Source organism: Vidua macroura, chromosome 10 (genome assembly GCF_024509145.1).
Source record: "Vidua macroura isolate BioBank_ID:100142 chromosome 10, ASM2450914v1, whole genome shotgun sequence".
Taxonomy (NCBI): domain Eukaryota; kingdom Metazoa; phylum Chordata; class Aves; order Passeriformes; family Viduidae; genus Vidua; species Vidua macroura.
Genome location: NC_071580.1, coordinates 22,133,729 through 22,149,786, shown reverse-complemented (window position 1 = coordinate 22,149,786; position 16,058 = coordinate 22,133,729). Strand labels below are relative to the sequence as shown.

General features: G+C 43.5%; 1 protein-coding gene across 2 annotated transcripts; it reads left to right on the top strand.

Moving 5' to 3' along the window:
• The first annotated feature begins 54 nt into the window (after window positions 1-54).
• Window positions 55-16,043, top strand: PPP1R7 (protein phosphatase 1 regulatory subunit 7). 2 transcript variants are annotated; one of them, XM_053985878.1, is made up of 11 exons: window positions 55-134; window positions 778-855; window positions 1,023-1,145; window positions 5,156-5,211; window positions 6,208-6,273; window positions 6,889-7,019; window positions 7,894-8,056; window positions 11,105-11,221; window positions 12,458-12,562; window positions 13,417-13,503; window positions 15,665-16,043. In XM_053985878.1, exons 2-11 carry the CDS (start codon window positions 813-815, stop codon window positions 15,839-15,841), a joined length of 1,068 nt encoding a protein of 355 aa, XP_053841853.1. In that variant the 5' UTR covers window positions 55-134; window positions 778-812; the 3' UTR covers window positions 15,842-16,043. The 2 variants fall into 2 exon arrangements, with proteins under 2 accessions (XP_053841853.1, XP_053841854.1); XM_053985879.1 differs by lacking the exon at window positions 778-855 and having other exon boundaries at window positions 61-134.
• Window positions 16,044-16,058: the final 15 nt, after the last annotated feature.

Below are 16,058 nucleotides of genomic sequence, written 5' to 3'. Positions count from 1 at the left end.
TTGGCTGCGGCGCGGCGGCGGCGGCGGGCTCTGATTGGCTGCGGCGGCGGCGGAGGCAGTTTCCGGAAGGGGCGGTGGGAGGAGCAGCGATATGGCGGCGGAGAGCGGAGCGGGGCCGCAGGAGATGATGGAGGGTGAGAGCCCGCCGGGGCTGCTGCGGGGGTCGGGGTGGCGCGGCCGGCTGCTCGAGCGCCGCCTCCGGGCCGTGCGGCTGCCAGCTGTGCGCCAGGGCGGCTCGTGGGCCCTCCGGGGTCGTGCAGCCCCCGTGTGTCCAGCCCGAGGGCCGGTGGCCGGGCCCTGCCGGGGCCGGTGTGTGTCACCGCATGGCGGGATGCCCGCGGGCTCCATGTGCCACGGGGAGAAGGAGCGGGGTTGTGGAGATGGCCGTGACGTAAAAAGTAAAGATAACGAGAAAGAAACCTTCTGGATGGCGCAGGTTTTCCTTAGTCCCCTGGTGAGACGAGAGGAAAGACTGAGGGGGGGGCAGCGAGGAGCGAGGAGCTTCTGGTCCAGGCTCAGGGTGGCCACTGGAGATGTGGCTCGGTAAACGTGAAGGGACCTGACAAGTTGTTCTGGGGAGGTTACTCTTATCTGCGAGGATTTTTTAATCGATGCCTTCACTTCTTCGTGTCATTGGTACTATTGTACATGATACTGATTTTTTTTTTTTTTTTTTACTATATTCTAAAAGCTCTTAAAATGTAATCGTTCTAATTCCATCTCCGTAATCTTTGGAATTGCACTTCATTGATCTAAGAAATTTCCTTTTTCCTCCAGTCTTCTTCCCAGATTGTTGGTTTTAGGAAGATGTGATGGGAGGAAAAAGTGCATCCAAAATCAAAGTAGAAACAAGGGGTAAGAGGCCTTTTATTTAAGACTAAACCTTTCATTTAGTTAACTTAGGATTTCTACTAACTGCGTAGTCGTTTCTGTGAACCCTGGTTATTTTATCTGCTTGCTGCTCCTCCCCTGTGCCCCTCTGCCGGGAAAAGCCTAATTCTGCCTTTCTGTGTCTCGTGCAGTTGATAAGAGGCTCGAGTCGGAGGAGTCGGGAGACGAGGAGGGGAGGAAACAGGCGGTTCGCTTGGTGACAGAGCTGAGCCAGCAGAGCCTGCGGGATGAGCAGAACGGCGAGAACTCCGCAGGTACCGCGGCAGCCTCAGCACTGCCGCCAGCAGCGCCGGCCGCGTGTGCACAGCCTGCAGCAGCCCCCCGTGCTCCCGCTGCCTGGGTAGCCATGGGAACCTGCCCCAGAGCCATCTTCCTGGAATTTCAATAAATTATAGCGTTATCCTTGCCTGCTTTTTATGGAACTGCTACTATTAGACCTTTGATTTTTTTTTTTTTCCCCTTGTTTATTTACCCATCCGTGTTTCTCTTTGAATGTAAAGTGTCTTTATTCGTGTTTTTCTTTTATGGAAATTTAGAAACTTTATGTGTGAAGATGTTGGAAATTTTCATTAGAAGTTATCATGAGGAGCTTTTTGTAATTCTACCTTTGCTTATGTAGTTTTTTTTTTTTTTGCCTAAAGAATTGCCAGGCTCCTCTGGAAGGCAACCAAGACTATTTCTAGATGGATTGAAGGAACCTGTCCCTTTTGTTGTTTTCATTTAAAAGTTCTAAGACATCTCAAAATTATATCTTTGAATCCTATTGGGCTTAAGCTTTTCCTGCTGATCCCACTATTTGTACTAGAACATGGGGTAGAAATACTGACAGACTTTAATGCCTGTGGATATTTGATGGAAGGGTTTTCAGTGGCTTGCATGGAACTTGTCAGAGCAGATCCATTTCTGTAGACCCTGTGTGGTGATTTGAGCTGAGCTTTTGGTGCAGTCTGAAGTGTAACATCATTCTTTTGACAGAGATGTCCTTGTTATTATTATTATTGGGATATTAGAAGGGAAATAATGAAAGAAATTTTAGTTCTTACAGTGGATCCCTGCTCGTCTTAACCTTGCACATTGGGATTTGCCAAAGTATTTTTCAAACAAGTAAATTGTTACTAGAATTTTAAATCTCTTCTCGTAACTAAATGCACTCTATATTGATCTAATTCGTTGTTGATAATTTAAACCCCCTAAATATTAATAAAGAAATGCTTTTCCATTCTTCATGGCTTTGCAAACTGTGCATCCAAGCACTGTGAAATTGATGGAACCATGCAGATCAGACAGAGCTTTCCTTTGCATGCCTGGAATCCTGAGTGTTTGCTCAGCTGCCATGATTTAGCTGTGTGTTGGAGGTTGTATTTTGCACATTGTTCCCCTGGGAGTTCTATGAAAGGAAGTACAGAAGTGATGTACTCTCACTCTAGTGAAAGCAAGAAAAGCACATTCAGATTTGCTTACTGAATTACATTTGTGTACTGTTTAATATAATGACTGCATTGTTACTTTTTCCAAACTGTAAGCATTCAGAAAACTAGGGCAGGAACCAAGCAGAGGAATAATTTTTGAACATTCGAGATAGTTTCCACAGCCAGCTTTGAATTTCTCAACTGAAAGGAAAATGATGAGTTTTCCACATTTTTTCACTGAAGATCTGAAGTAGCTTGAGCAGCTGAAATTTCAAATTCATCATTTAGCTGATTCTCCGTGGAATAGAGCCTCTGGTTAGAAATCATATAACTGAGCTATTTATAATAGTCTTCATGCATATGCACTTAAAAAGTGTAGTTAGGCTTTTTGTTGATTGAAATGCTTGTGGTACTGTGAACTTACATAACTCAGTAATGACTGTTCCCGCTGTGGAATTTGGGTTTTCTCAGTGGTGGATTTTTTTTTTTTTCCACCTCTGCAAAGGCGTGTGGCTTGCAGGTATAAGTTACACAAAAAGTCACTTAGGAAACTTCACTGCCAGAGTGATGGGATTTTTTTCCATTGAGAAGTGTGGAGTAAAGCAATTTGCAAGGGAAATTGCAGTCCTGGCTGTAAAGTGCTTGTAGGAGGGTCAGTTTAGAGGTTTTTTATATCCAGTCACTTCATAAATAAAATGACATATGACTGCAAATTTGCTAGAACCGTTTTTCTTTTTTTTTTTTTTCCTGCTCTTGAGAGAAAATGTATTTTAACATTTTCCTACCAATACTGATTTACAGCTGGTACCAGACACACATCTCCCTCAGGCTGCTGTGTGCTTTATACAGAGTGCATGGACTTCCTGACAGTTGGCTTTAGTACACAAAAGCACTGCCTGTGTGTTTAGTTTTAAATTTCTTTTATTTTACTGAATTCAGTGTGCATCCTGTGTGACTTGCTTTTGCAGCTTTGGATTTGAGTGCTGTTTTCCACACTCACTATCATGAGTGGTCTCTCAAAGCCATATGTCAAAATTAAGAGGAGCCCCAGCACAAAGTATTTAACACATTACCTAAATCAAGTGTTTATAAATTAAAATATTCAAGCTTCCTAGCCAAATGAAGTCAAATATTTTTTTTTACTTGAATGGGGTTTCTTGCTGAAGATTTTTTTCTTTACCAAGTGCGTAATTGGCTTTACTGTTGGACAACTTTAAAGTCTCAAAGGACTTGAAACTCAAAAAGTTCCTTCACCACGAACACTAAGTTACTGCCAGTATGACTCAATACCAGGGGCATAATTTGGGATTTTTTTTGTGTGATATCTCAAATAACTGTTGTTCCAAAGCTGAGCACTGTTCCTGTGGGCTGTAAATTCTGCAAGGTTGCTTGTTTGGCTTGGAGCACTTCTCTCTGAATCTTTGCACCCAAGAAACAGGTCAAAGAGGTACAGCCTTGATGGCAGCAGGATGGAGTATCCCACTCCCTTGCTGAAGTGCAGAGCTCCTGATATAGAATTAAAATAAGAAAAAGCAGGTGTTGCTCACTGCTAATTGCTGACAGGCACGTGGATGTGTGACAATTTTTGATGGCATTTCTATCTTGCTGTTCAACATCCCCAAGACTACCAGCTCATTTTGCATTCCCAAAATATAATCTATGTTTCCTGCTATTTTGTGCTATTAAAAAAAAAAAAAAAGAGGATTGCTTTTTCAGTTTTAACTTCTGTGAATCAGCTCAGTGAGTCTCTTTCCTGTTTCAATGTCCAGGCAAGAAGAACAGCCCAAATACAGGAAGGTCAGTGATGATCTATGGACCACCAAACCCTTGGAGTTGGATGGTGCCATTAAAAATGGTGATGCTGGTACTGTTTGTGCCTGCACTACTACTTACAAGGGCAAGCATTAGCAGGAGAAACACTCATTAGCACTTGACATTTAATCATTCTGGGCTGTGAAAATAGTTACTGCTACTGAGTTAAGGGAATGAGCTTGCATATGTGCAGGAGTTAGTGCAAAGCCCTTGGGATGTGACTGTAATTAAAGTTGCTTGAGTTTTTGGTAGCACTCAGAGAAGCTTTGCACGTGAAGTAGAAAAATCTTGCAAATTGTGTTGTGTGTCAGTTTTGCAAAGTTGAATCAGACTTTGTTTTTCTTCAGAAATTGATGCAACCAGCATGCCATCTCCAGCAAATGGGAACGGGCATGAATTATTCAGCATGAATTCTCCAGTAAATTTCCCTCCCTCATGTGCTGTGGTAGAAGCACAGCAAATGCTGGGGTGTTTTCCAGAGCTGTAAAAGCATTTCCCAAGGAAATTCATGCAGTGGGATAAACAGTGTTGTCTGGCATAGTAGAGAGTTCAGCCAAACAAAGGAAGGGAGATCCATGCAAAAGTGTTCACAACCGTGCCATAAAGTGTCAGTGCTAATAAAAAAACCGTGAAGGGTGGCATTGTTGAGATGCTTGGTCATTCCTGGTCATCTCACTAGACACTTAGGAATCCTTCTTGGCAAGGTTTTATTGTGTTTTCAGAGGAGCACAGACACTTTGGATGGGGTAGGTGTGAAGGAAAGGCATCCTGCCCACCCTTGAGCCTGGAGTTTCCAGCAGCCACACAAGCAGGTTGGGCAAGATGCTGATCTGTGTGTGTTTTACATCTCAACATGAAATCCTGCTGTAAAGAAAGTTTTTTTTTCCATAATGAGCTCTTGTGGTTTTAATGAAGCAGAATGTCTGAACTGTGCCTCTCATGTGTTTCTCCTCCTGAGGAGCATTTACTCTCTGGATGTTAGCTGTTATCCTGCCTTTGGCTGTCTGGTACAAGAGCTTGTAATGTGTTTGCTTCTCCTGCAGGAGAAGCGGAGACCCCAGTGGACATGGAGACTATTAGCCTGGACCCAGAGGCTGAGGTAAAGGCAGATTTTTGTCCTTACGGGCTTTATTCAGCAGGAAGCAAAGGTAGGCAAAGGCAAGTATTGAATCCTGATTCAAAGATCTAATTCTTCTGAAGGTGCTGGCTACTGTGATCCTCCTCAGAACTTATTCAGAAACTTTAGACTAGCAGTAGAAACGTTCTATTTTTCATCACTAGCTGAAACATTTCGTTAGTACTTTAGAATTTTAAATTAAGCATAGATGCACTGAAAGTGTGTCTGTGCTGCAAGAGGTACTGCTGGGCTGTGAGCTTCAGGGAGTCTGTTCAGTGAGCTGTTAGCTGCTGTGAGCCCTGTGGTGTGGAGCAAGCACAGTGACTTACCCAGCCCAGTGCCTTGGCATCAGCAACCTTGTGAGCCCATTAGCAGCAGAGGCTTTGAGCTGGGGTGGGAAGTGCTCTGTTTCTCTTTGACTTTCAAAACTGGAGCATCTGGGGCTGAGCAGCACAGATAGGAAGTGCCTCAGCTGATTGCCAGTGCAGAATTAACATTCACAAAACCACTGGTTATTCAAACTGTCAGTGACTCCTGCTCATCTGAGGCCTGGAACTGGATATGGCAACTTGTGTTCTGGTTAAGCCCTAGCTAAGTAGGTAAGAGAACTTTATGCAAAACTTTATTTATGCAAGAATTTTTCCATCTCAATAAATTTCTGAAGGTTTTAATTTTGGTAATGCTCAGACTCAGGAAGGGGCTGTTGCATTATATGCAGTTGACATTTTGCATTTGCAGTTGACAAGTTCAGGCCATGTGTCTCAGTTGTGGTGGTAAAATCATGTGCCAAAGCCATTTTACAAATGCTCTTGGAAGGGAAGTTTTAATGAGCTACACATTTTGTAAGACTGTGATTTCCTTAGAACAAAGCTACACATTTTGTAAGACTATGATTTCCTTAGAACAAAGTACCAGGTTGATCTTTAAAGACCAGATTTGTTTTGAAACAACTGCTAAATCCCTCCATTTCTCTTTAAGGATGTTGACTTGAATCATTTCCGAATTGGGAAGATTGAAGGATTTGAGGTGCTCAAGAAAGTGAAGGTAACAGTCCTGAGGAATAGAGAATGCCTCTTGGAACTGAGGATTTTGTAGATCTAACCTATAAGATGACAGAGAATCTCTTCTTGGCTGAGATTTAGTGAGTTGCTTCATTTTTAGCTGAAAAAGGTAGTTTTACCTATTTGTCAAGTGATAATAAAAATTTTGAGATTTTGCAAGTGTGTTTTGTAAGTGGATGAGAGACAGTGCATCAGGGCACATCCTGGACTAGCACAGCAGACTGAACACAGAAACACCTGGATGGTAAAGCCCTCGAAGCAGGCCCAGTTAGAACATGTTCTTAAGGCCTTCTCCAGTTAAGCTTTTGAGTATTTCCAAGGATGGAGGTTATGTAGCTTCTCTGAGCTCCTGTTACTGAATCTGACCCTTAGGGTTGAAAGATTTCCTTCTGTAGAATTGGAGTATAGCAAGAAGAGATTGTATTAAGACAAAAAAACAAACAAAACCCAACAAACCACTAAAAACCCAACAAATTCCCAGCAAAACTTAATGGGGAAACCCTCACAAACATCTTTTTGTCTGTAAGCATAAAGGCATTACGTGCAATCCTTCATAGCCATTTTTCTGTTTCTTTCTCAACTTTTCCTCAACAATTAGACTCTGTGTCTCCGTCAGAATTTGATTAAGCACATTGAGAACCTGGAGCAATTGCAGACCTTGCGGGAGCTGGATCTCTATGACAATCAAATTCGGAAGATTGAGAACTTGGAGTCTCTGGTGGAGCTTGAGTGAGTCCAGGGGAGTCACCAGGATTAGGCTGGGGGTGGTTTGCTACTCGCTGTGTTACTCATGTTGTACTTACTACAGCGTTTATCACCGAAGCCACTCTCAGAATTTTATTTTGGTGCTCTGTGAAGGATAATGTGTATTCCCTATTCATATTTAACCTGTGCAGTACACAAGTTTCATTATCCTGAAGCTGCCCAGGGACAGGCAGCTGGAAATGAAACCTGTGCTGTGTAAGGCGGTGAGAATGGCTGGTGGTTGTAGCTTCCACACAGGTGTGGGAGCTCTCAGGCCCTCTTTGCTCTTGCAGTGAGAGCTCTGTGTAACAGGTGTTTATTCCTGCAAAAATGACAAGAGTTTTTGGGTAAGGTTATTTTCTTTGAAGAGTGTTAGGGAAGGAGTAGTACCTGTCCAAGTTTCTGGCATTTGCCTGGATCACTCTGGAGGTACATTACAAAAGTGTTCCCCGTGGGGCAGGACGGGCCCATTTCTCACCATCACAACTGCTTCCTTCCAGGGGAGCCCTTGACATGGTCCTGTCAGAGGCAGATCTTGTAGGCAGGTACCTTTGCCAAGGAAAATGCAGATTGGCTTCCTCCCACCATGGCAGCTCCATGGCTGGGCAAAATAATGGCTGTCTTCTGCATGTGGCAGATGATTTTTTTTTTCTTTCCTAACACACTGCAGAAGTATTTTGAAAGTTTTATTTGTTGTATTTTTTGATAAAAAGAAATTGCATTCATGACTTTAGCTTCAAGGCCTAGTAAAAGGCTTGATCTCTGCAGACAGGGAGATTCCCCACCAATTTACAGGTGCCTCTTTCAGAATCATCCATGCCTGATGGACTGATGAGACCTTTGGTTTGTTTTACCTCAGAGTCCTGGACATCTCCTTTAATGTTCTGCGACACATTGAAGGACTGGATCGGCTTACCCAGCTTAAAAAGCTCTTCCTTGTCAACAATAAAATTAGCAAAATTGAGAATTTGAGCAACTTGCAGATGCTACAGATGTTAGAGTTGGGATCCAATCGAATTCGGGTAGGTTTGCTCTGAGGGATGTTGGCTGGAGAGTTTTCAGCTCTCTGTGTGATATTGGCATTTTCTGAAAGGGCGCTGCATTGACTTGGATTTGCAGTTTTGTTGGTTTTTATTGTTCCAGTCACTCCCTGTGCTTATTGCTGTGCATGCTGGAGCCTTTCATTCTGCATTAGTGCCTGGCTACTAAATCACCATTTGTGAATTTTTGTCTTTAATGAATTTGGTTATCCCCTATATGTTTCCTTTTGCAGGTGATGGTTTCTTCCTGCTAGAGAGCTAAGCCTATCAAAACTAGCAGTTGTTTTCTCTTACCTTTCTACAGACTGGTGCTGAGTCCATGAAACCTATTGAAAACAAAATGAGTTTGATTTGCAGGTGCAATTGACAGCCTGCTATGGTAGTCAGTCTAGTTTAGGAAAAAAAATTCTTGAAGCTTTGCTCTGGAATGCCTTTCAAACCTAAAACTTGGTCCTTTACTGCTGATTGCTTTGGGGTTTTATTGTGCAGATTGTGACTTTTTCAATTTAAAATCCGTGCCACTTAAGGGAGAGCAGTTATGAGTAGTCCCTCCTGTTCCTAAGGTATGATTCACTGTATTTGCTCAATTCATAAGAGAACTGGTCAGACAGATGACACAAAAGACTTGCAACATGCAAAATAAGCTCTTGTTTTTTAAAGCTTTTTTAATTACATGCCCTTTAGAAAATACTCATAGAAGATGAGTGCATTTCAATCAATGTGGTGTAAGTTGGTGCTGCCCATTTATAGTCTCTGAGAAATTACTTGTTATGCTGAAAGATTAGGAAAAGATCTGTTTGTCCTCTTTGTTTCAGGACTTGTGAAAGAACACTTGTCTTTGTAGAAAAGAAGGAAACTTCAGCTATTAAAAAACAGCCTTCTAAAGCAGAAATGTGTGCTGCCTTTTTGAAGAGAAAAAATTTTGGTTTCCTCCTAAAGCCAGACTGGACTGAATTGTTCTCCAGGAATTTCTGCTTTGGAAATGAAATTATTTAGGGGGATAAATATAGAGTGTGATAACATCAGCCAGGTCAGATGAAGGATTAGGAACCTTAGATTTTGCATAGGATGGGGGAACAGGAGTTAAGAAGAGAAGCAGAGCAGGCTCAGCACACTGATCCTTACATTACAGAAGTTGGGTTAAGCAAAGCTGTACTGTATTCTGTTTCTAAGCATCATTATCATCTGGGACAAAAAAAAAATCCAGCTAGAATTGATACTTAAACAGTACATTGTCAATAATGTTGTCAAGCCAAGGAATATATTTTTAACAATGGGATTAGATTTATTTTATGTGTTTTCTCAGTGTTGAGCCTGAGCATATTAACAAAACAAACAAACAAAAAAAAAAACCTTAAATTGTCACTGTATGAGTAACACAAGCTTCTTAAATTACTTTATTTTTAGTGGGTTTTTTTCTGTTTGTCTGTTAATTCTATTCTGACTTCTTCAAAGAGCAATGTTCTCTGCTTCTAATTGCTTTATTGGAGTGAGTAACCCGTGACTTGGCTTGGCACAAAGAAATCTCATGCTGCCTGGGGCTACCTGGAACTCCTGGGCTGGTTTTCTCTGGGTGTAGGATGCCTTGGGTGTATGTTTTACAGCTGGACATACCCTTAACTCTTTAGTATACAAGCCTGTGGACTCTACAGGCAGTGTTCTTGGCTCTGAGGTGCCTGATTAACTTCTTCCTTGTGTATTAAAGCTGCTGCAGCAGGGCTGTTCTTGCCTACTCAAACCTCTCAGAGTGCCCTTAGCTTGGAAGCCCTCATGAATTAGCACTTCTTGCTCTGTTTCTTTTGGGGAGCAGAACTTTATGCTTGAGCTGAAATATTTAATTTTTTTTTTTTTTTCTTAAAGTTGGACTGAGGCAGCTGTAATGTAAAACACTTATTTACTTGTTCTTAGGTTTTTGTCCCCTCATGTCCATCTGTTCCATTCCTCTCCCTGCTCTGAGTCATCAGTATTTCCTCCTCAGGGCTGTAGAAGTTGCCAATGGGCAACAAATCTATACATTTTCTTGCAAGGTTAAAACAGGGCTAAGTCCATAATCTAAAAGGGGGGTGAATGCAAATTTGAGCTGATTAACACTGTATGTTCAGTCTTCTGGCAGCTGTGGGATGGAGGTTGGAAAGCTTCTTACCTTTCCTGAGTGTCCATCTTCTCCTTCCTTATGTTAGTACATGCACAGGTAAACACACAGAGTGATCGAGGTCGTGCTAGGACTCAGTGGCCTGGCTCCCCAGCACTACTAATTTGAAATTTTGGCAGGCAAGAAGTATGTGGAAAAGCTGAGATGTCACAGCCTGCCTGAGCACAGCAGACACACAGCTCTGGGTGTGTCTGTGTCCTTATTACTGTTATACTGTGAGCTGAAGTCTGGTTGTAATGTCCTTATTGCTTTTAACAGCATCTTGGTTTTTTTATTCAGAGGCTTTTCCCTGCAAAATAAAAGTGTCTCCTTTTGTTTGCAGGAGCCTTTTGTAATCTTACCCTTTTCCCTTTTTTTCCTGTTTTCACTCCTCTGTTCTTGCTTTCTCCCTTCCTTTGTAATATCCTTGATGCTTCACAGAAATCCTGATTTTCTCTTCCTGAAGGCTGAGCTTGAGCTAAACTGGTACAGTGTCTGTATTCTCCCAGTAAAGTGTGTATTTAAAAAGTGTGCATCACTCAGACTGGTGTAGTGTGTTCTGCCAGAAGCAAGGCTGTACAGCCAGTAGTTAAATCCAGTAACACACACACCTGTGAGACAGTTAACTTTGCTTATGGCAGGGAAGCTGAACAACTTGCCTCTGTGTTATACAGTCACTGATGTGCAGGACTCAATTTACAAATTCTGGTTTTTCTTCCCAGATTCTCTTTCCATTCACTACTAACAGCTTTTTTTTTTTTTTTTTTTTTTTTTTTTCTTCATAAATGAGTATCTTCTATCCAGGATACACCACATGGTTCTAATGTGGCTAGAAAGTGAGAGCCACATCTCCCAGGTGGAGTTTTGCAATAACACTGTCTCCTCTGCTCGTTTCACAGGTAATTGAAAACATTGACACCTTGGCTAATCTTGACAGTCTGTTCCTTGGAAAGAATAAAATCACCAAGCTCCAGAACTTGGATGCCCTGACAAACCTGACTGTGCTCAGTATACAGGTACTGGTTGTGTTCTGAAAGCCTTGAACCACCCTGTGAGATAGGATCAGCTCTTCTGAATCACAAAATCCCAGGATGGTTTGGGTTGGAAGGAACCTTAAAGACCATCTTGCTCCATGCCTCTGAAATGGGCAGGACACCTTCCACCATCCCAGGCTGTGTCCCAAGCTCCCTCAGGGATCCAAGGGCAGCCACACCTTCTCTGTGCCAGGCCATCACCTCCCTCACAGAGAAGAATTTCTTCCTAACATCTAATTTAAACCTGTCTTCCTTCAGTTAAGGCCATTCCCCCTTGTCCTATCACTGCATACCCTTGTGAAAAATCCCTCTCCAGCCTTCTTGTAAGCCCCCCATTAGCAGGTCTGCAGGGTTAGAGTCAAACTCCTGTGCTGGAAGGTAGTGTGATGTGCTTTGTGTTGGTTTTTTTTTTTTTTCATCCTTTCATGCTACTTAAGATTGACAGACACTGATAAAATTTGATAGCTATTTGACTTTTGTGGAAGAAAGAACAGGAAATGAATGTAATCCCCTATTTCCTTCCTGAAACACTGTTTCCTAATGTATTACAGTAACACTGGCAGTGTTGTGTTACAATGACAGTGGCTCAGTGTCACTGCCTTCTTACTGAAGAGGCAAGAAATGTGAACGAGCCTTTGCTGAATGCAATCTGACCTTAATGAGCTTTCAAACAGCTTCTTCCTTTTTGAAAGGTGAAATAAAATATACTCAGCTAATTTCTTTCACTGAATCTCCTTATCCATATGACAGTGCTTGTGCATTCTAGTATCTCTTAAAGCTGCTGACAAGACACTGACTACCTGCTGTGGTACCTGTATGTGCCATTATTCTGCAGGCCATAAAGAATTAGCTACAGCAGAGTGCAGTGTGATTAAGGTGGTGTAACTTCCTCTCTGACCTTCCCATTTGTAAAGACCTACAAAATGAGCACTATTCATGCATAGGCCTTCTGTTTGTTAAGACACCAAGCCAAAAACTTTCAGGCTGCAACTTTTGATGGGAAGGCCAGAGTCTGATCTTGCTGGAGACTGGGACTCCCATGGAACTTCTCATGCATCAGTGGTGCAGAGATCAAACAGCTGAACTCCCCAAGATCTGTGTGGGCCCAAGCAGACTATTTCCACTTCCCAGCCATACTTTAGAGAAATGGTTTCCCCCAGTGAGTCACGTGGCTTTGGGTTTGTTTGGAGGGTACTAAACAGCCTGCTGCACTTCCAGAATAACCGGCTGACCAAGATTGAGGGGCTGCAGAGCTTGGTGAATTTGCGGGAGCTGTACCTGAGCCACAACGGCATCGAAGTCATCGAGGGACTGGAGAACAATGTGAGGCTTTTGCTGACTGTGCAGCACAGTTGCTGCCCTGAGCTGCTTGTGTTAGTGGCTTTTCTGGAAGTTTTTGTTCCTCAGTTTCCCCAGTTAGGTGTGAGTTCCTGAGTCTCTTGAGAGACCACAAATATCCAAGTGTTTGTTATATGTTAAAGTATCTCATGTGGGTAAAGATCCTCCAGATACTCTGGAGTAAAATTATTTTTGTGACATGGGAAGGGTGATGTGGTTGGAGCAGTAGCCTGGCTGATCCTCAGCCATGGGAAGGCTCCTGGACACAGCTGCTGCAGCCTTTCAGACAGCAGCTTGTAGATACCCATGAGTGCTTTTCAATAGGACAGAACTGGAGCTGGGAGTAAGAGAGGCCAGCCATGGCATGCAGTTTGCCTTCCTGTCAGCGTACATGTCTCTCTTTTTGGGTGGGATGGATTTTGTGGAAGCCTGTATCATTTTCATTCTCACCCAGCGAAAGCTTTTCTAAAATTGTTGAGTTTCCTGCTGCTGAGAGTTTGTTCAACTCTGGTGCTCAAGAGGACACTTTGTATCCAATTTTTAGTGCTCCTTTTAATGTGCTCTGAGGAAAGCTCACTTTTTAGGAGCCCTTGCCTTGCAGTTGCCATCCAGCCAGTAACTGCCTTCATTTTTGTCACATGGCTTCTGGGGGGTCAGTAGCCCAGCTTAATTGAAAACAATCTTCCTTGTTCCATAGGGGCAGCAAGAGTTGAGCTGAATGTGAGCAGCTGGCAATAACGTGTCTGCTCCTGACAGTTTCCAACTCTGGGCCTGGAAAAAGTGTCAAAGAGAAGATGAAAGGAAATCAGATCTAATATTTTTGTGTTTGCTTTGTCTAGAACAAACTCACGATGCTGGACATTGCAGCCAACAGAATTAAGAAGATTGAGAATATCAGTCACCTAACAGAGCTGCAGGAGTTCTGGGTAAGCACAGGCCAGAGCTGTTCCCCAAAATGTCTGTGCCACAGTGAGGGAAACCCTTCTGATGTGCAGCATATGGACATGTGTGCCTTGGAGGGAACTCTTCTGGTGATCAGCTTTAAGGTCTTGACAGTCTGCATGGATAGAGTGTGTGGTGGTTTTCCGTAGGGAAAGGAAAGAGCTTAAAGATTTCTTTGCCAAGTTTTGCTGAGTGGTAAGGAGCCTGTCTCTGCCTAGGAAATGGGGCCTGCCTTCCTGCTCAGGTTGGTTATGAAACAGCCCCACATGTCCTATTTCTGTAAGTGAGCATGACAGAGTACCAGGGCAAGCACAGAGCTTGTGCAGAGCAGAGTTGGTATATTTATGGTGTTATAAATATGAAGATAATGGAACCAGAAGTTGGTTTAGTTCCTTTGAGGTAGGTAACAGCTTAGGATTGCTTCTGTTTCTTTCTGGCACCCTGAATTGCTGAGCTCTTTGGCTTTCCTAGGTCAGGTCAGGAAATTCAGAGATGCCCTGTCCTGAAGCACCAGCACTGTGCCATGTTTGGGAGCTGTGCACAAATGTGCTCGTGTGAAAAAATGGAGAAGCAGCAGCAGATGTTCATGAGCTGGCACGTGCTTTAGCTGCTGTAGAGTCTCTGCATTCAAGGCTGAGAATAAGAGCTGTGCTGTATAATGTCTGTCATTTGGAGTTACTTAAACTCTTGGGCAGATGCTGAGAGAAAAGGAGTGGAAAGCAGCTTCAAATGAAACCCAGCTGGAGTCTGGAGCACAGGCTCCTTAGATGGTTTTTCTCATCTTGCAGTGTGGCTGAGGAGCCAGCCAGCAGTGTTACTTGGCCTGTGTGTGAGGAGCTCTTTGAGGAGGAAAGCCATTTAACTGCCCATTAATCTTTTGGGCAGTAGAGGTGAGGCAGTGCAGTGTGGCTGGTGCAGGGCCTGTCCTGACCCCATACAATTTCCTCCTGTTTTCCTCTTTGCTGTTGCTGTGCTTATAGGAGGTGTCTGCACTGGTTGCATTTGTTCTGAAAGGACAGGCCAGAGCTGGACTTGGCTGGATTCCTTTGCAAAAACACCAGTGTGTTCAGAGTCCTTTGTCAGAGCAGAGTACTGGCCAAGATCTGTTAGCTGAGCACAGAAAATGCCCTCCTGGCTTTGTTCCAGCCTTCCAACACTATGTTTAAAAAAACTGATAAGTTTGAAAAGAAGCAGGGCAGAATTTTCAATGGAAACTAGTGTTGTAGCTCCCAATTTATATTTTTTTCACTGACTGCACAGTTGAAGCCACGTAACAATGTCCTTTAACACCTTAAGTAAACAGAATTCAAAATCCTAGCTACTGTGACAGTCTTCTGGCAGTTTCCCAGTAGCACATCCCCAGTGGAGGGACTGAGATATCTGAAAGTTGAGTGACTTGGCTGAAGTAACATTGTGATGAGCTGTAGCAGAGTGAGACAATCCAGTGAGGTTTTTTATATTTTATGTGAAGGCATTGCTGCAGTGACTCTGTATCCAAAAGCAAAGGGTGCTGTTGTTTCAGGGTTGGACAGCATGTGTCCACTTTGCAGCTTTGCTTCCTTGTTGGGCAGCTGAAGCATTCATTCCTTTGTGTGCAATTGCTGAGCCAACAATGAGGCAGGAGAAGAACCCAAATCAGAGAGCTTGGCATTTCTTCTGGAGTGTAGAAGCAGTTTTTGCAGGGAAGTTTATGTAGAGGAGAGAGGAAAATGTTGCTTTTCTTGTTAGTTTGGGACCTTTTTTTAATATTTCCTGAGAAGTCATAAAAGTAAAGATGGGTGTGACAGTGGAAATAAATTATGATATAAAGATTTCCAGCCCATAAATGCATGGTGGAGTGGGAGATGGTGTAGAGACTGGCCGGGTGCCTTGCAGGGTCTTTCCTAGCACACTGGCTGGACTGGATCTGCTGTCTGAAGGGTGGGACATCTGCCCAGCAGCCAGAACAGCATGGGGGAGTTGGGTTTAGTGCTGAGGCCTGGGATGTGAGACAGAAAAGCTCATCTCAGAGGCTCCAGGGCAAAAAGGCTCTTGTAGAGAAGGTGTTTGTGAATGGTGGTGCTCCAGTAGTAGTGGCACAGCACCACAACTGCTCTCCTTTTGGGGGTCCCTGCGGGTGTGAACATGCCTGTGTGTGCTCTGCAGATGAATGACAACCTCGTGGAGAGCTGGAGCGACCTGGATGAGCTGAAAGGAGCCAAGAATTTGGAGACTGTATACCTGGAGAGAAACCCCCTGCAGAAGGACCCCCAGTACCGGCGCAAAATCATGCTGGCCCTCCCGACTGTCCGGCAGATCGACGCCACCTTCGTTCGATTCTGAGCCTCTTGCTGCCCTCTCTCCCCTGCCCTCCTTCGAGAAATGTCCCAGCGGGGTTTTTTATCCACTCACCACTCCCCAGGTCTTCAGTACACTGACACACAGGGCAAAAAGTCAACAAAAAGCACTGAAACCAGGTCTCGTGTACAATGCACTCATTGTTTTTGAAATGTTGTTATTATTATTATTAAATCTTAACACAAGAGCCTTCAGTGTACCT

Coding starts and splice junctions, on each gene's coding strand:
- PPP1R7 (XM_053985878.1), top strand. CDS start 813: ATGGGAGGAAAAAGTGCATCCAAAATCAAAGTAGAAACAAGGG. Junction 856..1,022: donor AATCAAAGTAGAAACAAGGG/GTAAGAGGCCTT, acceptor TGTCTCGTGCAG/TTGATAAGAGGCTCGAGTCG. Junction 12,563..13,416: donor TCGAGGGACTGGAGAACAAT/GTGAGGCTTTTG, acceptor TGCTTTGTCTAG/AACAAACTCACGATGCTGGA.